The sequence below is a fragment of the Cibotium barometz genome, chromosome 32 (genome assembly GCF_041138505.1).
Source record: "Cibotium barometz isolate CiBa-2024 chromosome 32, ASM4113850v1, whole genome shotgun sequence".
Taxonomy (NCBI): domain Eukaryota; kingdom Viridiplantae; phylum Streptophyta; class Polypodiopsida; order Cyatheales; family Cibotiaceae; genus Cibotium; species Cibotium barometz.
The window spans coordinates 21,244,247-21,265,359 of NC_141077.1; the positions used below are offsets into that span (position 1 = coordinate 21,244,247).

The 21,113-nt window shown below is 46.4% G+C and overlaps 2 protein-coding genes across 7 annotated transcripts in view; one reads left to right on the forward strand and one right to left on the reverse strand.

The window, feature by feature from the left end:
• The window catches only part of LOC147619953 (type 2 DNA topoisomerase 6 subunit B-like), a 39,780-nt gene that overhangs the window by 11,377 nt on the left and 7,290 nt on the right, over positions 1-21,113 (forward strand). For all 6 annotated transcript variants that reach the window (XM_086825798.1, XM_086825803.1, XM_086825802.1 and 3 more), the window contains one exon: positions 21,074-21,100. In XM_086825798.1, coding sequence (XP_086681924.1) covers positions 21,074-21,100 — 27 coding nt within the window. The remainder of the gene's footprint in view (positions 1-21,073; positions 21,101-21,113) is intronic.
• LOC147619954 (uncharacterized) lies at positions 7,230-9,739 on the reverse strand. Its single transcript, XM_086772753.1, has one exon. The coding sequence runs from the start codon at positions 9,186-9,188 to the stop codon at positions 7,230-7,232; it is 1,959 nt and encodes a 652-aa protein (XP_086628879.1). The 5' UTR covers positions 9,189-9,739.

Below are 21,113 nucleotides of genomic sequence, written 5' to 3' on the forward strand. Positions count from 1 at the left end.
AAGCAGTGTGATGGAGGTATTGCTTTGTGTCAGACAAAGTATATTGAGACATTGTTGCGGAGATTTGGCCTTGAAGACTGCAAGCCTATTGCTACTCCAATGGAGACAGGTTTGAAATTGAGTCTTCATGATGCTGGAGATCACTTTGATGTCACACTCTATCAGACAGCTGTTGGTTGCCTCATTTATGTATGCATTACGAGGCCAGACATTCAGTTTGCAGTCTCACAGGTGAGCAGGTTTATGCATAGCCCAGGGTCTCAGCATTGGAAGGCAGTTAAACGCATCTTTCGCTACTTGAGTGGCACCATACATCTTGGGTTGTTTTATCCCAAGGGGGGATCGTTGCCGCCAGATTTACATGCTTTTTCGGACTCAGATTGGGCTGGTTGCTATGACACAAGAGTGTTCACAAGTGGTTTTTGTTCATGCTCGGTAGCTCATGCATATCTTGGTTGAGCAAGAAGCAACCTACTGTGGCCACTTCTAGTTGTGAAGCTGAGTACAGGGCAGCTTTCACAGCTACGGTTGAGTGTGTGTGGCTCAGACGGCTTATGGCTGACTTGGGTGTTGGACAGGAGTCTGCCACCTCTATCTTCACTGACAGTCAGAGTGCATTGGCAGTTGCGAGAAACCCAGTTTTTCATGCTCGCACAAAGCACATTGAGGTGCATTATCACTATGTCAGGGAGAGACTCTCAGCAGGAGAGATCAGCTTGGCCTATGTGCCAACACAGGACAACCTCGCCGATCTTTTCACAAAGGCGCTTCCTCGTGAGAAGTTCGAAGCTTTCCGCAAAGCTTTGGGCTTGCTCCCCTTTGTGGACTGATCTACTTCGGGCATGGCACTCCCCTATACATGAGTGCCAGCTCTCGTTCACACCATCACTCCCAGGGGGGATTTGTTGCCATATATATATAGGCAGTGATGTGTGTGAACACACTTAGGACCGCCGAGGCACTTTTTCCCTCTTTAGGAGGTTTTTTTCCCCGGCTTGTATATACGCCCATCACTCTAGGGCTAACTTATCTTTTGTACATTGACACAATCTAATACATTTTGTGTTGTGTGCAATCTCGCTTCTTCTTCTCCAAGCTTTGTGTGCTTTCTTGCAACCCTAATTCCAACAATCAACCATGGGGTATTGTTTCTAGTACTGATGCCTCTCCTGATGCTTTTTCTCCTCGGGCTGAGATTGATGCTTGGGCTGACAAAGATGCAAGGGCTCATGCTTTTATCTTCTTCAACATAAAATCCTCTATTGCTTGTTGATTTGATTACAATGATGAGGAAACTGCAGAAGAATTGTGGGATACCATACATAAGAGTTATCACTCTGAGAACTCTACTCATAAGGTAGCCTTGGAGAATCAGCCATGGATTCTGTTACGGAATTCGTAATAGCAGTTGATCTCTTTGGGGAGTAAAGCTACCGACGACTTAGTCAATCGGCTTCTCGCCAAATTGCTCGAGACTTTCTCTGCTTTTTTGTGATACTATATCATTTCTTCCTTCTACTCCTGATATACATACCATTGTCGACATGCTTTAGGATAGGGCCATTGAAACCGGCCTTTGGTAGAAACCAAAGTGCGGTAGACTAGCAGTCACCCAAACATAGTTGTAATCCAGCAAATAAGACAGATAAAAGGGAGCTAGAGTGCTCCTACACAAGAAGAACAACGACACCTGTTGCCCAAAGCTTGGCGCCCCTTTTGGTATTTCTTTATTCAAATTCAATGGAAGAGTTTAACTGAATACATCATGGCCATCCATAGCTTATACATATGCATGTCCAAATTGCCAGTCCTTTGGACCTCTTAGCATAGAGGTTTCACACAGCCCTATGCCCCAAAACACCACATTGTTATTCACCTCTAATCAGCCAAGATAGTACATCCATGAGGCCCTGTAAACACAATCAATTTGCCCATGCACGTAGCCAAAAACTCAGCCATGAAACAGTCCATGAACCCTTCCTGAAACATTCAATTGTTGCTCCTGTTTTTGCCCTCTTGGGCTGCAAATTCCTCCTCTCACAAGGAACCGAGAGAAGAACCCCCGAACAGCCCTCTGACTCGAAGAAAGAGAAGCTATGTACTCCTCAGGCTCGCAAGCGTGTGACCAGAGCAGCCATCATCCTTGCCTCAATCTCTATCTTCACCAAGACCGATATATATATATATATATATATATATATAGAGAGAGAGAGAGAGAGAGAGAGAGAGAGAGAGAGGCTTCAGCCCACACCTTTGCCTGCAACCTGCTGTCCTGCAGTCCTGGCCGCCGGCCTACTCACAAAGGGGAGAGTTGTTCTCCTACAGCCTGTTCGCCCACGTGCAGTCCAGCCTTCGCCAAAGAGAGAGAGAGAAGATCGTTTCTGTCCTGTGTGTCCTCAGCGTGCAGCCCAGCCAGTCGGCAGCTTTCCCAAGCAGCAAACCTCTTGCGTGTAGCTGCAGTCCACAGCCGCCCACCCTTTTCAAGAGAAAAGCACATGCGTGTGTATGCTGCAGTAGACTCTTTGCAAGAGAGAGAGTGAGAGAGAAGCCTACGTGCTGTTCATCTCCATGCTTCCTTCCAACCCACAAGTGCAAAAAGCTAGCCCCTCCTATAATAGCGTGGGCTCCTCTAAAAAGGTTACGATTCACTTTAAAAAGGGATATTTTTTTTAGTTAAAAGGTTTTTAAAACCTTTGTCCCCTTGTCCCCTCACACATGGGGTTTTATTAGTTTTTAAAACCTTTGTTCCCTTGTCCCAAGTGTGAACATATAAAAAAATATGTCTTGCTCACCGACCACCATGCTCACACTTATGCTGCACAAATTCACAGGGTTGTGACATTACCCCCCTCTTGAAAAATGGCAAGCATACTCGATTGCGTTCTGGTGATACAGCAAGACATCCAAAGCGGAACTGCCCAATACAGTAAGATATCAGCCATGTGATCCAACTAAAAGTGAAAAGTACAATAAGGCAAGATCAACATGCCAATCTCTTTGAGCCATGTATATGTAGCAACATGGCTGCAAGCCAATGGTGTAGTAATAGTCCAAGTTGTATACCACTGTGAACCATACATAACCACAACATCCAATGTGACTAGTACACATATATCATAGAAGTCCCATAAGCAGATGTACTGTCAGTTGTCAGTACCTTCGGGTGAGAAAGAAGCTGCACCATGCAACCTCTAAATGACATCTGAGCCTGTCTGTATCAAGGGAGCGAAGGTGCTACCCCCCTCTTGAGCATCAGGCAATGCTCCAGACCTATGTTCTGCTGAACCTGAATGAGCCGTAGCAAGAGTCAGCTCCAAGGCATCAAGATAAAGTTGCAAAACCTGTGGTGAATCTGCTAAGTCACCCTCCTCCATCCACTTCGCATCCATCGGTGAATAGTTCTTGAACTTCACAAGATAGCGACGGAAAACTTTACCTTGTACCTTTCTTTCCTTATGTGCCAGTATCTGCTCGGGGATAAGAACCTCATCAAGTTCCTCCACTTCCGGCTGAGCCTCATCCGATACATCCTCAGGCACATCTCCATGGAAAGGTCTAAGTAGACTCACATGAAATGCATCGTGAATCCTTCAGTGATCTGGCAGCTTCAAACGATAGGCCACCTCACCAATCTTTTCCAATACCTGAAAAGATCCATAGTAGCGCATGCTCAACTTAGGGAATAAGCGCTCTTTACCCTTCATCTTCTTGAGCCTAGCTTTCTCAAATCGCAAAAGAACCCAAGTCACCCAATGCAAACTCTAATGCTTGCTTGTGACGGTCTGCTGCCTTCTTTTGCTTTTGTTGAGTTTTACTTAACTCTCCTATAAGCTTCATCCATGTTCTCCACATATTTGTCAGCCTGAAAGATCTTATCCTTTGTGTGCAAAATGGGTGGTACCTTCTTCCCTCCTTCCATAATCTCAAAAGGCACCTTGTCCTTCGAGGTATGGTTGGTGTTGTTATAAGTGAACTCCACCAAAGGAAGATACTTTTCCCATCGTTGCTTGTGCTTTGACACATAGCACTTGAGAAGATCTAACACTGTAGAATTAGCCTCTTCTGACTGCCCATATGTTTGTGGATGAAACGATGATGAAAACTTGAGAGTTGTACCCATGTTGTCAAACAACCCTCTTCAAAATAAACTCGTCATCCGTGGATCACGGTCACTAATGACGAAGGCATGCCATGATACTTGAAGATGTTCGCCATGAACAACTTCACCATTTGATCAACTTTGATCTTCTTATGCACGGGAATGAAATGAGCCTGCTTACTGAACCTGCATATGATAGTCCAAATGCCATCATTCCCCGTTTGTGTCCTCAGAAGATCAAATATAAAATCCATGGCAATGCTCTCCCATGGTCTATCTGGAATAGGTAAAGGTTGAAGTAACCGTGGTGTCTTCTGACGGTTAAACTTCACCTTCTGACATATGATGCATTGCCTGACAAAAGCATTAACATCTCTTCTCAAGGTCGGCCAATAAAAGAAAGCCTCAACTGCCTTTACCGTGGCCTCAATGCCCCTATGACCTGCATACGGTGGAGCATGACTTTCAATCATAACCTTGAGTCGTAACTGCCTGGTAACACATAGTCTACCATGCATCAACAAGAAGCCATCCCCGAGAGTATAATGATCATGCTGCTGACCCTTAGACATCTGATCATAGATCCTGCCAAAATCCTCATCCTGGGCATACTGCTCTTTCATCTCATGAAGCTCATGATGATAAAGCAAGTGAAACTGCTGAGACTTGTGGCTTGCGTGACAAAGCATTTGCCACAACATTCTTTTTCCCTTCCACATGTACAATTTGAAAGTGGAACATAGACAAAAAGTTGGCCCATCTCATATGCTTCTCAGAAAGTTTAGTTTGCGTGAGGAAATTGTTAGAAGTCATGGGTGTGCCCGCCTTGTATAGGTGTTTGATCATTTTTCCTCACTACCCGTATTTTTTCCCATTTTTTGGTGGTGTGGATGGATGCCAGATGTTGGCAGGAGCTTCTGGTGGCTGGCCGACTGTCCATTGAGCAGTCGTGTGGCTGGCCGACTGCCCAATCAGCAAGCGTGGAGTATTTACTGCTGGCCGACTTGCTTTATGCAGTCGTGGAGGTGTTTACTACTGGCCGACTGCTTCATACAGTCGTGGAGAGCCACCAGCGTTGGCCGACTGCATGCATGGGGCATATAAATAGGCCCCATGCCCCCCACCACTTATTCATTCAGTTATTTGCGGGATCTTGTGTATAGAGAAGAGTTTACACACCTATTTCTCTGTGTTTCTTGTGCTGTCTATTTTCTGCACTCTACTTGCTCTTGTCAACCCAAGTTTGGTTATCATTTCCGCTGCATACTTTGACATGGTATCAGAGCCCTAGGCTAATGATAGATCTTGGGAGTTTTCTGAGCAAGAGGGGGATCATTAGGTTGCTGATTGGTGGACTGTTTTGGACTGTTTGGGGAGAAAAGGTGCAAGAGAAAGGCGGGCTAAGGTGCTGGACAGCCACTTGCAGGTTTTAGAGATTTTTTTTTCCCACCCGCCCACCCTTTTTCAGTTTAATCCCCGCGATGGCAGATTTACTAGAGATGGTTGAGAAGCACGTGAAGATTCCGACTCTCCCCACGTTCCCAGTGGACCGTCAGTTGGACGGGTCCAATTGCAGCATCTAGAAGGTCATGATGGAGTCTGTGCTGGAGTCATATGACCTTGCTGATTTCATCATCATCGGGGTTCCACGGCCGGAAGCAGAGGAAGGGGAGTTACTGTCGATGAGGAAGAACCGAGAGGCACAGGCACACGTGTGGGATCGTGTCAACGCCAAGGTCCGGTCATTTATTTTCCTCAACTGCACACCACAAGTGATCAATCATGTAAAGCACATGACGCTGGCGAGAGGTATATGGGAGCACTTGGCTTCTCTTTATAACAGGGTATCACCCATGAAACGGATCTCCTTGGAAGTGCAGATGCGGGTTATGAACCCTGCAAAGTCCTCGACGATGCGGGAACACATTAACAAGCTGCAGGCCCTTCAGCAGGAAGTCCTACAAGCTGGGAAGGAGATATCATCTGAAGACATGGCCATCACTTTGCTGTCCCACTTGCCTGCTCAGTATTTTGCTTTCTACTCCTCGTCTTTGATTACCAGTGGCAGCTCAGCACCATTACCTGGGAGGAGCTTGTGCCAATGGTCTTGGACCAGGAGGAACGTTTCACGAACCCTCCACACAGCGGCGGTTCGGAGGCCTTAACTGGCCAACGGTCGAAAGGCCGGAATAACAAGGGCAAAGGGAAGGCTTCATCGGAGAAGTCTTCTGAGAAGAAGCCTGACTTAGAACGAGAGAAGCTGAAGGCGGAAAGATTCTGCAATGATTGTGGCGAGAAAGGCCACTATTGGAGGAAGTGTCCTAAGCGGACAGGGAAGAGTGTTGATTCCTCAGCCTCAGCTGCAAAGACTTCGGCATTTGTGCACTTAGAGATGATGGACTCCGACGCTTCATCATCTTCGAGCGAGGAGGCAGTTGGCTTCACTGCGAAGGATACCCGGGAATGGATTCTTGACAATGGTGCTTCCAGGCACATGACTCCCTCTCGTGACTTCTTTCTGGATCTGAAACGGCAGTCAGGTCGCATCTTTATTGGCGACAACTCCACTATTCCGATACATAGTGAGGGCCGGATGGAGATTATTCCCGACGGCAAGGGGGGCAAGCATGCTTCCCGTGTTCTTTATGTCCCTGCTCTGGGTTTTCATCTTCTATCAGTGCATGAAATATGCAAGACTGGCTTTCGGGTGGAATTTGAGGAGCATTCAGTTGCTCTACGGGACTGTGAGACTGGCCAGGTTGTTTGGGAAGGCGGTGTGGAGAATGGTATCTACAAGCTCTCTGCACTCTCCTCGTTGACAGGTTCTCAGGTCAGAGATTTGTGGCACTTTCGTTTTGGCCACTTAAATGTGGATGCATTGAGGCGAGCTTTCCGAGACCAAATGGTGGTTGGCTTGCTAGATGTTGGTAGTAGGCAAGGGCGTTGAAGTTCTTGCATACGTCGCTAAGTCACACAAAACGTTTCTGGCAAGGAAACGACGAACGTCGAAACGGTGAGCATAGGTAGTAGGAAACGTCGGGGGTAGGATGAGTTTTAACATGACATTAAAGAACATTATATTGAAAATTGACATAGGCAAAAAGAATAAAGAAGTCTCAAATTTCATAGATCAAGACATTGGAGTCAAGTCTTCTACATCAACTTGTTGCTCTGACCATTCATCTATGGGATCTTCTTCTATGACATCCCATTGATGACATGGACCCATCTTATATGATGAATCTTTTCGAGAGGTTAACCTGAGGTTACTATGGACATATACCAAATCCTCGGCCATCTCATGGCCAAGGCGATTGCGCTTGATGGAGTGTATGAAACCATATGTAGACCAATTCCGCTCACAAGCGGATGCACTCGAAACTTGAGACAAGAGAGTTATAGCTAATCTTTGCAATTGAGGAGTACCTACACCATACATTTGCCACCACGCAACAGGAGATAACTTTAGCATGTCCCCAGGAGCGTCAATGTCTGCAAAATCATCCTGCTTCCCAATGTATCTTGCCAATTGAGCCTTGTAGATAGTCCTTTCATTGGCATTCTGACATATCCTGTCCAAGGTATGCCTCCATCCTCTCATGATTTCCTTATCCTTATGTGCATTCTTTAAGAACAACATAGGATTGAGAAGAAAGGCAGTGGCATGAAGGGGAGAATGAAGCATATTCCACCTGTATTCTGCAATTGCACGAATTTCTTCGTACATTGCTTCACCACTTGTATACTCCAAGAGCTTCTCCTTGATTTTCTCAAGTGCCTGGTCAATGCCCTCATACACAATGCCCATGCATGGCTCGTCTCTGTCAACAATGCGAAGCATGGCCATAATTGGCCAACAAACCTTTACATATTTTTCAATCCCCTCCCAAAATGCAGCTGAAAGAATTTGATCCTCTACCTCCTGAGCAGAACTGCTTTGGCTCTTCCATTTCTCCCACTCTTGACTTGTGACAAGATGCTTCAAGGGTTCCTTCACCTTGGCAAGTCGATGGAGCATAAGGAAGTTTGAGGCAAACCTGGTATCGCCTGCTCTTATGCGCTTAAGCTTGGAATGCTTGCTAAACATTGCCCTCGTGGCATCATGATTGGCTATGAATTGCTGCACATTCTTACCGTTGTTTATAGCTGTATTCATCCACTCAATTATAGATAAGTCTTTGAGTAAAAGATTCAAGCAATGAGTTGCACAAGGAGTCCAGAAGATGTGCTGGAATTCCTCTTCGATGAGTTGACCGGCCAACTTGCAATTTGCTGCACTGTCTGTGATCACTTGAACCACGTTTTTAGGGCCAACCTCCATAATAATCTCCTTGAGAAGCTGCGCTATGAATTCTGCTGTCTTCTGGTTCCCACTTGTGTCCACGGACTTCTTGAACAATACTCCATGAGAGTTTGACACCATGAAATTAAGCAAAGGCCTCTTCGCTGTATCTGTCCACCCATTTGAAATGATGGAGCAGCCATACTCCGCCCAACTTGCCTCCACTGGATAGAGGGAAGTAGCCACTCTTTCTCGCTCCTTCTCCAAGAGCGTGGTCCGCAATTTCTCATAGTTTGGGGCTTTATAACCCTTCCCAAAAGAAGAAATAGCAGAAACCATGGCGTGAAAGTATGGAGAACGGGCAAGAGTAAAGGACAAACCATTAGCATAGAAACAGCGAGCCACTGCCTCGTCCACTTCTTCTCTAGACGCATTTTGAAACGTACTTTCCACCGAAGGCTGCGACAAGGATTGCTTCCCGCACGCATGTGTAGCATGAGTGATCTTCTGCTTCTTTTTGCTAGCACTTTCATACTCTTCTCTAGCCATACGTGCCTTGTCTTCTGGTGAAACCTTCGAACAAAGTTGGATCCCCTCCTTTGTGATCCCCAACAAATGTGCGCGCACACGAGGATAGGATCCTCCAAACTCTCGATTACAAAATGAGCAAGCCCATTTTTTGGTCCCACCTTTACCAAATGCACCTTTCTCTGTCACGTACTTCCATAAAGGCTCTGGAGAATGTGGTGTTTTTACCCGAAACCCTATTGGTGGAGGACCTTGTGAAGCAGATGGTGAGGAAAACATATTGTGGCGAGGTTCAAGAAAATAGCGGTGCTCTCCTTCGGGTGATTGGTGGAAAAGCAGCGTCCTGTTTGTTAGCACACAACCACTCTGGTAAGAGTATGATGCTCGGACACTTGCACTTGCGGGCTCTCTCTCGGATGACGTGGTCAAGGGATAGATAGCCTCTGATGATAAGTGGACACTTGCAATGCTCAAAGATCACATTACGTGGCGCACAATCAAAGCAGAAGCACTCTTTCCTAGGATTTCTACCCTTAGACTTTTTCTCCAGTGACATTGGAGGCAGACATGGGTGATGGAGAGAGAGAGAGAGAGAGAGAGAGAGAGAGAGAGAGAGAGAGTTATATTAACGTCCACGGGAGGCCGAATCCGACCTATGGGACAGATCAGGTACATCCATTTACATTCCACTCTGGGTATCGATGCCAAAGAGGCATAAAACTGAAAAAAAATAACTCAAAATGAACTCTTAAGACTCTTAAGAGTTTAAATTACAATGGGTTCTATTGCATCTAGTTCGAAATTGAGGTTCAAAATAAAAATAGCTATATTTCATCCATGGATGGATTTGCTCTTGAGGGGAGTGGGGTACGGAATTCTTTAATGATTGCTTGTCCTCCTCTGTATATTGCCCATTTGCCATTCTTTCTTGCTTCTTTAACTTTATTTAGCTCTGCCGATCTGTTCTTGAGTTGTAGCGGGGTGAGTTCATCAGCTATCCATACCTTTGTCCCTTGGAGAGAGTACAAATGGTGAAGTGGTCTGCCCAATTATATAGACAAGGCTTGGTCCAAGACTCCAAGTCCATGGCGCCAGACGACGCAACGCGCAGAGAACACGCAGCACTTTAATTCTACGCGTTAAAAAACCAACGCTTCACTTACGCGAAACCAAAAAGCCAAATTTTTTTTTAAAATTTTGGAGGCGATTTAACACGTGGCAAAAAAAATTACGTGGCCCGTTTCTTGCGCGTTTCCGCGTAATAGAAACGCTCGCAGCAGCAGCAGGAAACGTTGAAACGGCGTTTTTGCCTGCTGCGCAGTCGTTTCCTACAACCTAGATACGTGGTAAGCAGCACAGGGAATCCTTTCCGAAGCAGGCTTCCAGGCGGGCTTCGAAACCATTGGAGTTGATTCACACTGACTTGTGTGGACCTCAGCAAACACCATCTCTGGGAGGATCTCTCTACTTTATGCTGCTTGTTGATGATTGTACCAGATTCACGTGGGTCTACTTTCTTTCCCAGAAGGACCAAGCTTTTGCACGGTTCAAGGATTGGCACGTGACGGTGGAGAAAGAGTCTGGATTTCAGGTCAAGACTCTCAGGGCCGATAAAGGAGGTGAATTCTCCTCGACTGTATTTCTAAGATTTTGTGCAGATCATGGCATAAAAAGGGAACTGGCCAATACAGGATCGCCTTCGGAGAATGGAGTTGTTGAATGCAAGAACAGGACTGTGGTGGAGATGGCGAGGGCCATGCTGGAGCATCGTGATCTTCCTCGTCCACTTTGGGGAGAGGCTGTGGCAACGGCTGTCCATACCCTCAACCGATCTCCGACGACTTCAGCACCCCATATGACTCCATTTGAGGCATACTTTGGTAGGAAACCTGATGTCTTGCACTTCCGTGTCTTTGGGAGTGACGCATATGTACATATTCCGAAGAAGCAGAGGGGGAAGCTTGACTCCAAGTCCTGCAAGCTTGTATTTGTGGGGTATAATTCTCTTTCCAATTGTGCAGGATGATTGTTCTATCATCCAGATGCATTGGAAGGCCATTGTTTTTGCCATATGGGGTGTCTTTGCTCATGAGATGCTTTACTGTGCCATTGAGTGCAATCGAGGACGCTTGCCATTTTTCAAGAGGGGGGTATGTCACAACCCTGTGTTTTTCTCTGGACAAGATGCAGATGTGCACGGGGACATGGTGGACAGTGTGAATGGCATCAGGTGGGAGTGAAGATGGAAGCCCATGTGTGGATAACCCCATGTGTGAAAGGGGGCAAAGAGATTTTAGCTTTGAAGGTTTAAAAACCTTTAAAATCATTTATTAAGCCTTTCATTAAAGAAAACGTGGCCCATAAGCTATTTTGGGGCCACGTGTGAGCTTTTTTGGTAAAAGAGGGGCTGTTGGGCAGAAAAAGCAAGGAGGCGCCTATCTTTTGTGTGGGTGTGCTTTTCCAGTCAGGAGGGTTGCTCATCTGGATATTCAGGCGCCTATCTGAAGAGGAAGCGTGTGCTTTTCTGGGAAGAGGTGGACTGCATGCTGGCTGCGCATGGATAGGCCTATGCAGGTAGTGTACGGCTGCTGTCTGCAGGTACAGCCCACGTGGCAGGTCTGTGTACGGCTGCTGTCTGCAGGTACAGCCCACGTGGCAGGTCTGACGGCTGCAGGTGCAGATTCAGGCGATGCAAGTACAGGTGGCGCAGTCAGGTATAGCTACAGGAAGTCTGCGCTGCTGGTCATATCATGCTTTTTTGGAAGGGCTGCAGGCGGGCTATGCTACAGAAGCTTCAGGCGCATGCTTTTTGGAGACTAAAGGGCTGGCTGCTGTGCTGTGCTTCAGAACAGAGACACAGGCCTCCTTTCTCTCTCTCTCTCTCTCTCCCTCTGCTGAAGAGTAGACAAGGGTTGGTTTTCTCTTGACACAAAGGTGGACAAGGGCTGTTTTTCCATGAACATAGACATCATGTCGATGGCGTTTAACTGATGGAACTTTCAGCTTCTCTATGCTTTGGTTCGGGACTGTTTTGGGACAGTTTATGGGCTGTTTTTGTTTGGCTGCAAATTCAGCTATGTGCTTGGGTTTTTGACTGCAAGTACAGGTCTTGTGGTTATGTTTCTTGGCATGGGAGTGAAGCAAGCTTGCATGGCTGCGTGCTCATGGAGCAGATTGTTTTCTTCCTGCTAGAAAGGAACAGAGGGACCTACAGTTATGGGCATCTCTATGTTGCCAGATGTTTCATGAAGGAACAGGTAACTAGATGTATGGAAACAGGACAGAAGTTTCAAAGGGAAACAGGCCTAAGGGTTTCATGTGGAAACAGGTCGTAGGTTTTCTCGAAGAAACATGTTTTTGGGTTTCTCCAGGAGACAGGTCACATGCAGGCAGAAGGTACAGGAGTGGACACATGTTTGGTACAGCCTTGCTACTGACAAGACAGGGGACAGGGAATCCGTGACAGAGATGGATAGTACCCTTGGAAGGTAGAGAGGGTTTGTACAGGTGTGTCAACTGTATGGTATGCTATGCTGTGATACGAGTTCTCTTTTGAGAGACAGTTTGGGAGTCTGTGTTGTGATGCAGGAGCACTGGATGTGTCAGGGTGTGATGCTGTTCATAGTGTGAGAGGCTATGGATGGTTGTGGCAGCCTTGATCATGGGAGAAAGCTTCTGTATGCAGACTCAATGTGAGAGAGTCTTTCGATGTGAACATTGGCTGGACTCGTTTGTGGATGCCGAGTGGACAAGAAGCCAGATGCAGGTTCTTTGCAGGCTTCAGGGGTTCTACTGTGACGGCTGAATTACCAGCCTTATATTGTAATCAAAGCTCTTAAAATCAATTAAAGAAATACCGCAAGGGGCGCCACTGCGTTTTGGGGCCAATCGGTGTCCGTGTACTATTTGCAGGAGCACTCTAGCTCCCCCTGTTTGTTTTCCTTTTCTAGGTCCTCAATGGTGTTGAAGTGTTTTATGTGCGAGTGTTTGTTCCACCGCCCTTTGCTTTCTGAAGGCCGGTTTACAAGTTCTGTGGCCGCTGCCGCCCGTTGGATTTCACCACTGCTTGTTGTACAGTGTTGCTGCCACCACTGCTACACCAGCTGGAACCGCCGCCTAGCCACCGTCGTTTGAATTCCACTGCCATTTGTTGATCTATACCATTCAGAAACGGTACTGCGACACGGAACTACTCCGGTCATACTCCTTTGTGAGGCCTCTTTTGTGGGTTGTCTTGTGCTCCAGATTGGGCATCGAATCTTCATTTGGTGATCATTAAAGCTTATCTCTTGAGTTTTGGGCACGTTGGATTTGGACTTGGTACTAGCCCGGTGAGAGATTGTTGTAACTTGTGGGCCATCCCCGTGGTGCGCTTGGCATCAGGAACTCGTGCCTCGACATCGACATCGACTCCGACTTGGGTTTCTACGTCGGCACATTTGTTTGCTTTTGTATTCATTGATGTATTGATCTTGGCTTGCTAAGCCCGTGGATTGTTCTTGAATAAATTCTTGAAAGGATGCGGGGCGTGTTCCTCACTTAGTGTTTGTGTACTATGCAAAGTTCCCTAAAACCCGTCTCCCTCCCCCTCTCTCTATCTACTCTCTATATATTTCTCTCTCTTGGATACGTGGAGGTGTCACGGCACGTCCCGTTGGGCTTTCAAAAAGAAGCTCTAGGGCCAAAAAGCAACATAATTAAGGTGGATTAAACCACACTAAGAACTCCATAAGAGAGAGAGAGATTGCACACTCAACACAAGTTCTATTCTCTTGCATATCACAATGAACCATACAATGATATAGGCCCTCTAGTCTTATCCGACTTTACACATTATCATCCATGTGGCACTCCCTTTTCCACTCTTTTGGTCAACACTCACACACCATTTAATATTACATGTGGCATTCCTATCTCACCACAATATCTTGCACCTCTAGGGTGCTTTCCCAAATACAACACCGCGATTACATCTCTCAACACCCCCTCTTAATCGAGGTGTTTCACAACTCACCCATCATCCATCACCCATATCAATGTAGCATTGCACAAACGCAATCGTTACCTCTCAACGCTCCCCCTCAATGATACATTGGAGTGTCCATAAAACGAACATGTGTGCGTGTGTCTACCATCTTAGACACCAAGTCCATTTTGAGCCGACTCGCTCACAGCGGAACCACTGAGTCCGATTTGAACATGGAAGTTCGGGTGGGAACCAACCCATGCGCATGCACCTCACACGTGCATCGCTCATGCACACATGACGACAACCATTTTGAGCTTCTCGGTGAGCTCGGGTAGGTTACCCTCATACCATGGGTAAATACATATCTCGTTTTGAGCTTCAAGCTCGGGTACGGTTACCCATCTCATAATCATGTGTGAAAAAAAAAAAACAATCATTTTTGGCCGAAGCCGGGTAGGACACCAGCTACATCTCAAGAAGAAATATCATACAAACAAGGCTTCAAACTTCACATTTTTTTTTTTTTTGGTGTGTGTGAATCCGTCTTTACAAGTTTTAAACCATCTTTATGTGGCTATACCATGTGAATGAACCCTTAGCTCCATTAAGGTGTTTAAATTGAAGGAAAACATTAAAAAAAAAGAAGAATCATCCACTGGAATTACGGCATTATGCTATGAATGAAAAACGATAGGCGTGCTGAGCTAGATTTCTGTCTCATCCACCCACGCGGCATCTGTACCTACAGCTGTCAACACTTGCTCCACTTGCAACTTTGGACCCACTGTGGTCTTCTTCTCCACAGGCTTCTTCTGACCTTGCTTGGCCAAGCTATGGCGACCTTATAGGTTCACATTGGCCACTAACATGGCCATAATGAGCTCCTAATTGAGCTCCACAATGCATGCTATCTTGCATGCTCCTTCAAGGGTTCTTTCTTTGAGTTTCTCCCTATGAGAAACCATAGGTGCATTCACATGTGAAAGTTTCCACTACTTCCACCACTCTCACTCATTTTCTATGAGCGAACACATGTGCATCCTCCTCTTGATGCACATACATGTGAACTCCATTGAGTCCACCATCTCACTTGCCATTATCTTGACAAGCATGCATCTCCACAAGGGCATTCTCTCATGCTCAATAACCAAAAACTTGAGGCAAAATCACACTTTTACCTTCACAAAACTTTGTTGGCAACTTCTTGATGACGGAAATCTCCATCTCCAACTCCATTTACATCTTCCCTTGATGCAAATCTTCTCTTTGTTGCAAAACTCTATTTGCAACTCTCTTGGGCAGCTTCTTTGATGTTTAATAAAGACTCCATGGTCTTCATAATGCTGAAATCTTGATTTTCAGCTTCCATGATGATGAGCAGGCTTTCCATGTTGCAAAACTCCCATTTGCAACTCTTGGGCAGCTTCTATGCAACCTCCGATGGCAGCTCCAAATCTCTCTCAAATCCTCACAAATGCAAATCCAAATGATAATACGAGTGTGCATATTTTTTTTTCCATATAACCGAAAAATAATGCTTAATCAAAGAACTCATAACCAAGAAACTATACATAAGTATTTACCATGACCAAGAGCCCACCCAAGCTCTGATACCATGTTAAGATTCCTAAAATGGGATTGATCATGGTGATAGACATAGATTAAGCAACATAATTAAGGTGGATTAAACCACACTAAGAACTCCATAAGAGAGAGAGAGAGATTGCACACTCAACACAAGTTCTAGTCTCTTGCATATCACAATGAACCATACAATGATGTAGGCCCTCTAGCCTTATCCCACTTTACATATCATCATCCATGTGGCACTCCCTTTTCCACTCTTTTGGTCAACACTCACGCACCATTCAATATTACATGTGGCATTCCTATCTCACCACAATATCTTGCACCTCTTGCACCTCTAGGGTGCTTTCCCACATACACACAACACCGCGATTACATCTCTCAACGTTTAGGTCATCCACAGTAACATCTTCATCAGTACCTTCAGCATCAGCATCAGCAATAGTACCATCATCATCATCATGATCATCAGCACCATCATCATCATCATCATCATCATTAGCCATCATCATCACCGTGAGGGCACGCGAACCGTGTCGGCAACCAGCAGGTACTCATGCAACAAGCGGCCAGGTGCTCAACAATGGGCGGCAAGTGTGGGGAAGTCAAGAAGGCAAAACGCAGCATTTATCAGCAATTTTACATGATTATTTGTACGTGCAACAGGCTGACAGCTTCAGTAGATAGCTGGCCAATCAGTACCCAATGCATGTATATAAGCAAAAGCCATCATTTACATCATTTCATCAAGTCATTTCAGCATTACAGAAGTAGCTCCAGCATATAGCATGTAGAAAGGGGCCAGAGGTCACCCTTTGTGGTTGACCAAGGGCTTGCATCATGTACATCCACTTAGTAACCTTTTTGTACCATATTAAATACAAGAAAAGCTGACACAAACTATCTCTCTCTTCTTCTCTCTCCTTTGTCTTAATCATGTTTATTTCAGCATCTTGTTCTTAATTAAGCTTAGGGCTGTGGATTGGTACAACAAGGCTTCCATGCATGCAACAAGTAGCAGGTCAAAGTTAGAAGTCCAGGGAGGAAGGATGACAGAGTGTCATCAAGTTTAGCAAGGGGGGATGTCACGTGTACGCCGTGCAATGGCTAAGCCTCAGCATGAACAGTAGAATCCCTGATTAAGTCAGGATTTAGGGCATCATTAGCAGTAGGAGCATCAGCATCAGCATCAGCATCGTCATCGTCATCGTCATCGTCATCAGCATGGAGGGCATGGGACCTTTGTCGGCAGCCAACAGGAGCCTAGGCAGCAGTCGGCATCAACCAGGTTGAAGGCTAGTCACATGGGACAGTTGGAAAGTCACCGCAGCCATATATATAAATATTCTCAGGATTATTCATGTCTAGATCTGGACAACAAAAGCATCTGCTGGCCGACTAGCACCTCAGGATATTATATAAAGCACAAAGTCATCATTCAACAATTCATTCAGTTCATTGAGCTAAAAGGTGAATTTGGGCATGTTCCTGGATTCATCTAGGTATATAATTCATTCAGTTCATTCATCATTCATTAGTCTAGAGGTCTATAGAAGTTATGTAAGGGGCAAAGGTCAACCCCTCTGGGGCTGACCAAGGGCCCAACCATGTATAGACATAAAGTCACCTTTTTGTACCATATAAAATACAAGAAAACTTGACACCAACTATCTCTCTCTTCTTCTCCCTCCTCTATCTTAATCATGTTTAAATCACCATCTTGTTCTTAATCAAGCTTAGGGCTATGGATTAGTACTGCAAAGGCTTCCATGCATGCAACATAGCTTGGCCGAGACTTGCTTGGCTGTAGACTTGAAATCAATATGATGCAGTAGTGAGTCAGCAAGTCCGAGGTCTATGACTGTGATGGCCCTTTGGTTATGTTGTTGCCAGAGCTCAGTTCAAGGCTTGAGGTTTCAGGGTCTTTTTCTTCCTCGGCGATGATTTCCCATAGCCCCCCCTCGCATCAAGAGCAACTGCATCTTTGTCAACCAAGTGGGAACCGCTGCCAGAGAACTTTTCAACCAGTAGGGAGATAGCAGATGTCAGGAGTGCCATAATAGGGAAGTAGAGGCAGATTCAATGGGCAGCTAGAAATGAAATGCTACTAGTGATAATAGTTTAGGCTCAACCGGTTCTGCAAGGTGGAGACTCCAGAGTCAGAAGAGTTGAGGGAAGAAAAGGAACGTAGACACGGACAGAGAGCAGGAGAGTGATTGGCGCACTCAGCAACGAAGGCAGTGGGTTGGGCAAGGTGGCACTGGTGCAGCATATTCAAAGGAAGGAACAGGGTGGCGGTCGCAGGTGGGCACGATGGCTATAGAGAAGGGGAATGTGTGAGCAGGTGGTGGTAGACGGAGGGAGCAAAGACGAAGGTGGGTGAGAATGGCATGGAGGAGGTCAAGCTAAAAAAAAAAAGAGCGTAGCCGAGTGAAAATGGGAATGGCCCGGCAGGGGTACAGGTGGATGGATTAGTTGCCCCCCCCCCCCCCCCCCCCCCCCCCCCGCGGGGCTCCGCGGGCCGCCCAACTGGCTAAACCGGCTCAGCTCAGCCCGGCCAGCACCTTACCATGAGGTCTGCCGGTATGGGTGGTGGAAACAGTGGCGTGACCGAAGATGGCGGAAATGGGCCGAGGCGATGGTACGACTCACAGAAGCTTTGATACCAAATGTTGAAAACGGAGTGAAGAGAGAGAAGGTGTTTACACAACTTAATTCTCATAGTTTGATTCATATATAAAATGAAGTACAAGCCTTACGACTACACACTTAGCCTTTTAAGGGGCTGTTCACACATGGTTACACACATATAAGCTCTGAAATTACCAACACCAATAGCCATGCTATTGGAGTTACAGACCGGTGTGTGGAGTAGAGACCGAGTTCGCTAGAAGATCCGTACCTGGTTAGAGTTGGAGCATCATTTTCACCGGTGCTCCGAGTTAAGCTGGAGGGGGTATCGCGCACACACTCTCTTGAGTACATGCTTCTATTCATTGGCCACCTCAGAGGTCGAGTACATGGCCGGATGCATGTGTTTGTAAGGGCTATTGTGCCAAATCATTGTAATATCGTCCAGGCGCCCAATGTGCAGCCTAGTGTGGACATAGTTATTGGGTTATTGTGTGAACACACTTAGTTGAACATTATTATTAAGGTTGGTAGAGTTGGGTAGCCAATGCACCAAACATTAGACACTATAAATAGGAGTCTAGGCTTTAGCCATATTCATTCATTATGAGTCATTGTCATTGAGAACTTAGGAGCAATGCTACCAATGAGTATCTCTATTCAGTATTGTATATACTTCATGTTAGTAATACATGATAGATTAGGTCCTCTCTCTATTGTGTATTGAGCATGAAGAAGAAGCTATTCATTCATGGGTTTAAGTCTCTGATTAGGCGCTAATTGCAATCAATCAATTCATAAACACGCTTCTGCAAGCACCCATGTTACACTCAAAATTGAACTTTTTTTTTCCCAAGAAAAGGTCCACACCTAGAATAGAGCGCCGGTTGACCTCCAGCTGCCAGCTAGGTGCCCACTTCCAAGCTCCTATGAGCTATTTGCGAAAGGAAAATAGTAATCTTCCGTGGCCAAAAGCTATCCCCCCACAGCCATTTTCAAAAATACTGGAGGAAACACGCGGGTATGTCCTGGGTCAGCCAATGTATTGTTGTCGTTGGCATACTATCAACCTTTGGCATCTGAATCTTGTGGCTCAGATGGATAGTATATTCAAACAAGGGGATGGCAATAGCATCCTTTGGGGCAAAGGGATCATGCCATTGCCAACTCACCCTGATCCTGTTGCAGTCTCATCACAGTGGTCCGCCCTGCCATACCATAATGTTCATAATCTCTCTTTGGCCACTTTGGCCAGGGGAGGGTCAACGTGCCATCTGTGGTCATGAACCCCGATCACTCTCACTCTCTATAAAGTGTAGCTACTGAGTTCCTCTGTAGAGGGGGCCGCGCGGGGGGGGGGGGGGGGGGGGGGGGGGTGGGGGGGGGTTCTCAATTTGCCCTGCGGTCCAGAAAAGGTCATGAGGGTGCCTCCATCTATACCATGGACCGCAATCGGGATATCATACCTGGTAAAAACCCCTACCCACTCAGGGGGAGGTGGTTTGAGGATCAATGATCAATGCAAGCCACTTTGGAGGAATGGACAAGTCGCTGTTGAAGATAATCCTGTCTCTGCTTCGGATGCCCGCGAGGCTCCGCTTCTAGGCCTTGGGTGGGAGATGTCTGAAGGTGAGCCACTCTTAAGAGACTGTGCCGGGCCCTCACTCTCAAAGGCCCCCAAGGGACGTGTTGTCGAGAGCCTAGCATGTTGCCGCTAGGAAGGGAAATCAAGGGGTTCCAAACCAGAGACTGATAGAGTCTCTACTCATCCAGGACTGGGGAAACTGGCGAAGAGCAGAATGGATGTGGTCCAAGGCTTAGAGAAGGTTGACTCCAAAAAAGCAGTTCTCAAAGGTTGGACCTAGCTCGCTGGGTCTCATCTGTGTAAAGATCCATCTTGGGCTCAGAGGCTAGGGACCACCAAGAACTGGAGTATGGGTGGAGATACGGTCCACGAGAAAGTCCTTCCAGGGCTCATCACTTGGGAGGAGGCCTTTGATGATCAGCTTACCCAGAAGGGCTTTGCTCTGCATAGAAGGATCATTAATTCCCAGGCTGCCACTGAGGTGAGGCTGAATGATGACTCTCCAAGCCACCTTGGCTTGTGTGCCGGCCTGCCTAGAGGAAGTTGCGGATCAAATGTTGTACTGTCCAATACATGCCCTAAAAAAGGCCCAGCAGGAGGTGATTTACCACATGGTAGCTAGGGAATCCATTGGAAATCCTCGATTGGGTGCCAAGCAGGGTAGGGGATGAGCTAACTCAAAATCCACACGACTTGTGCCAGTTTGTCTGTGTGACAGAGGCCTGTCAAAAAATCTTGACCCCATCCGCAAACCTCCGGAGGTTCTCCACTTCTCCAGAGAGGTAGCCCCGCTGTGTCATGTGCAAACTAAGAATTGAGTAGTTCCTCTTGAGACCTGATAGGTAGCTTGAGGCCTTGTATCTGGTCTCCTGGGAGGCTAAGAAACTGCTCATTGCCTCCACCACAAAACAGAAGAGAAAGGGTGCAAGGGGACATCAGTGGCGCACTGAACGAGAAAGTGGGAATCTGTCGCCCCTAGCGCCTTGTTTAAGGACCTGGCTGTGAGGCCAAGTAGAGAGTTGAGACACCTCGGATCCAAGTGCGGCGGGGAAACCCATCTTACACACAGTCCCCTCAAGAAAGCCCCAATCCACCCTGTGGTAGGCTTTCTCGAAATCCAGCAAAAGGTTAGGCTTCTCTAATGGGCACAGAGGAAGGTAGAGAGATGACTAAATAAAGTAGTATTTCATAAATGTGGGTGGGCGTTTTAAAAAACGGGTAGCTGTGAAAGAAAAAGCTCAAACAGCTTACATGTGCTTCCAATGAAAAATTAATATTTGTTTCATTGGCATGTCCTTTTGATTCTTTTTTGAGAACTATTTTGTAGGTAGTTTATGGCAACCTCTCCAAGATTGCCTTTTAACATTGTTGCATTTTTGTCTACGATAACAGGAGGAGAGCTACTAATCATCACCACGGGTAGGCTTCAAGT

What these genes read in the sequence shown, in the direction of transcription:
- LOC147619954 (XM_086772753.1), bottom strand. Translation starts at nt 9,188, where the DNA reads ATGTTTTCCTCACCATCTGCTTCACAAGGTCCTCCACCAATAGGGTTT.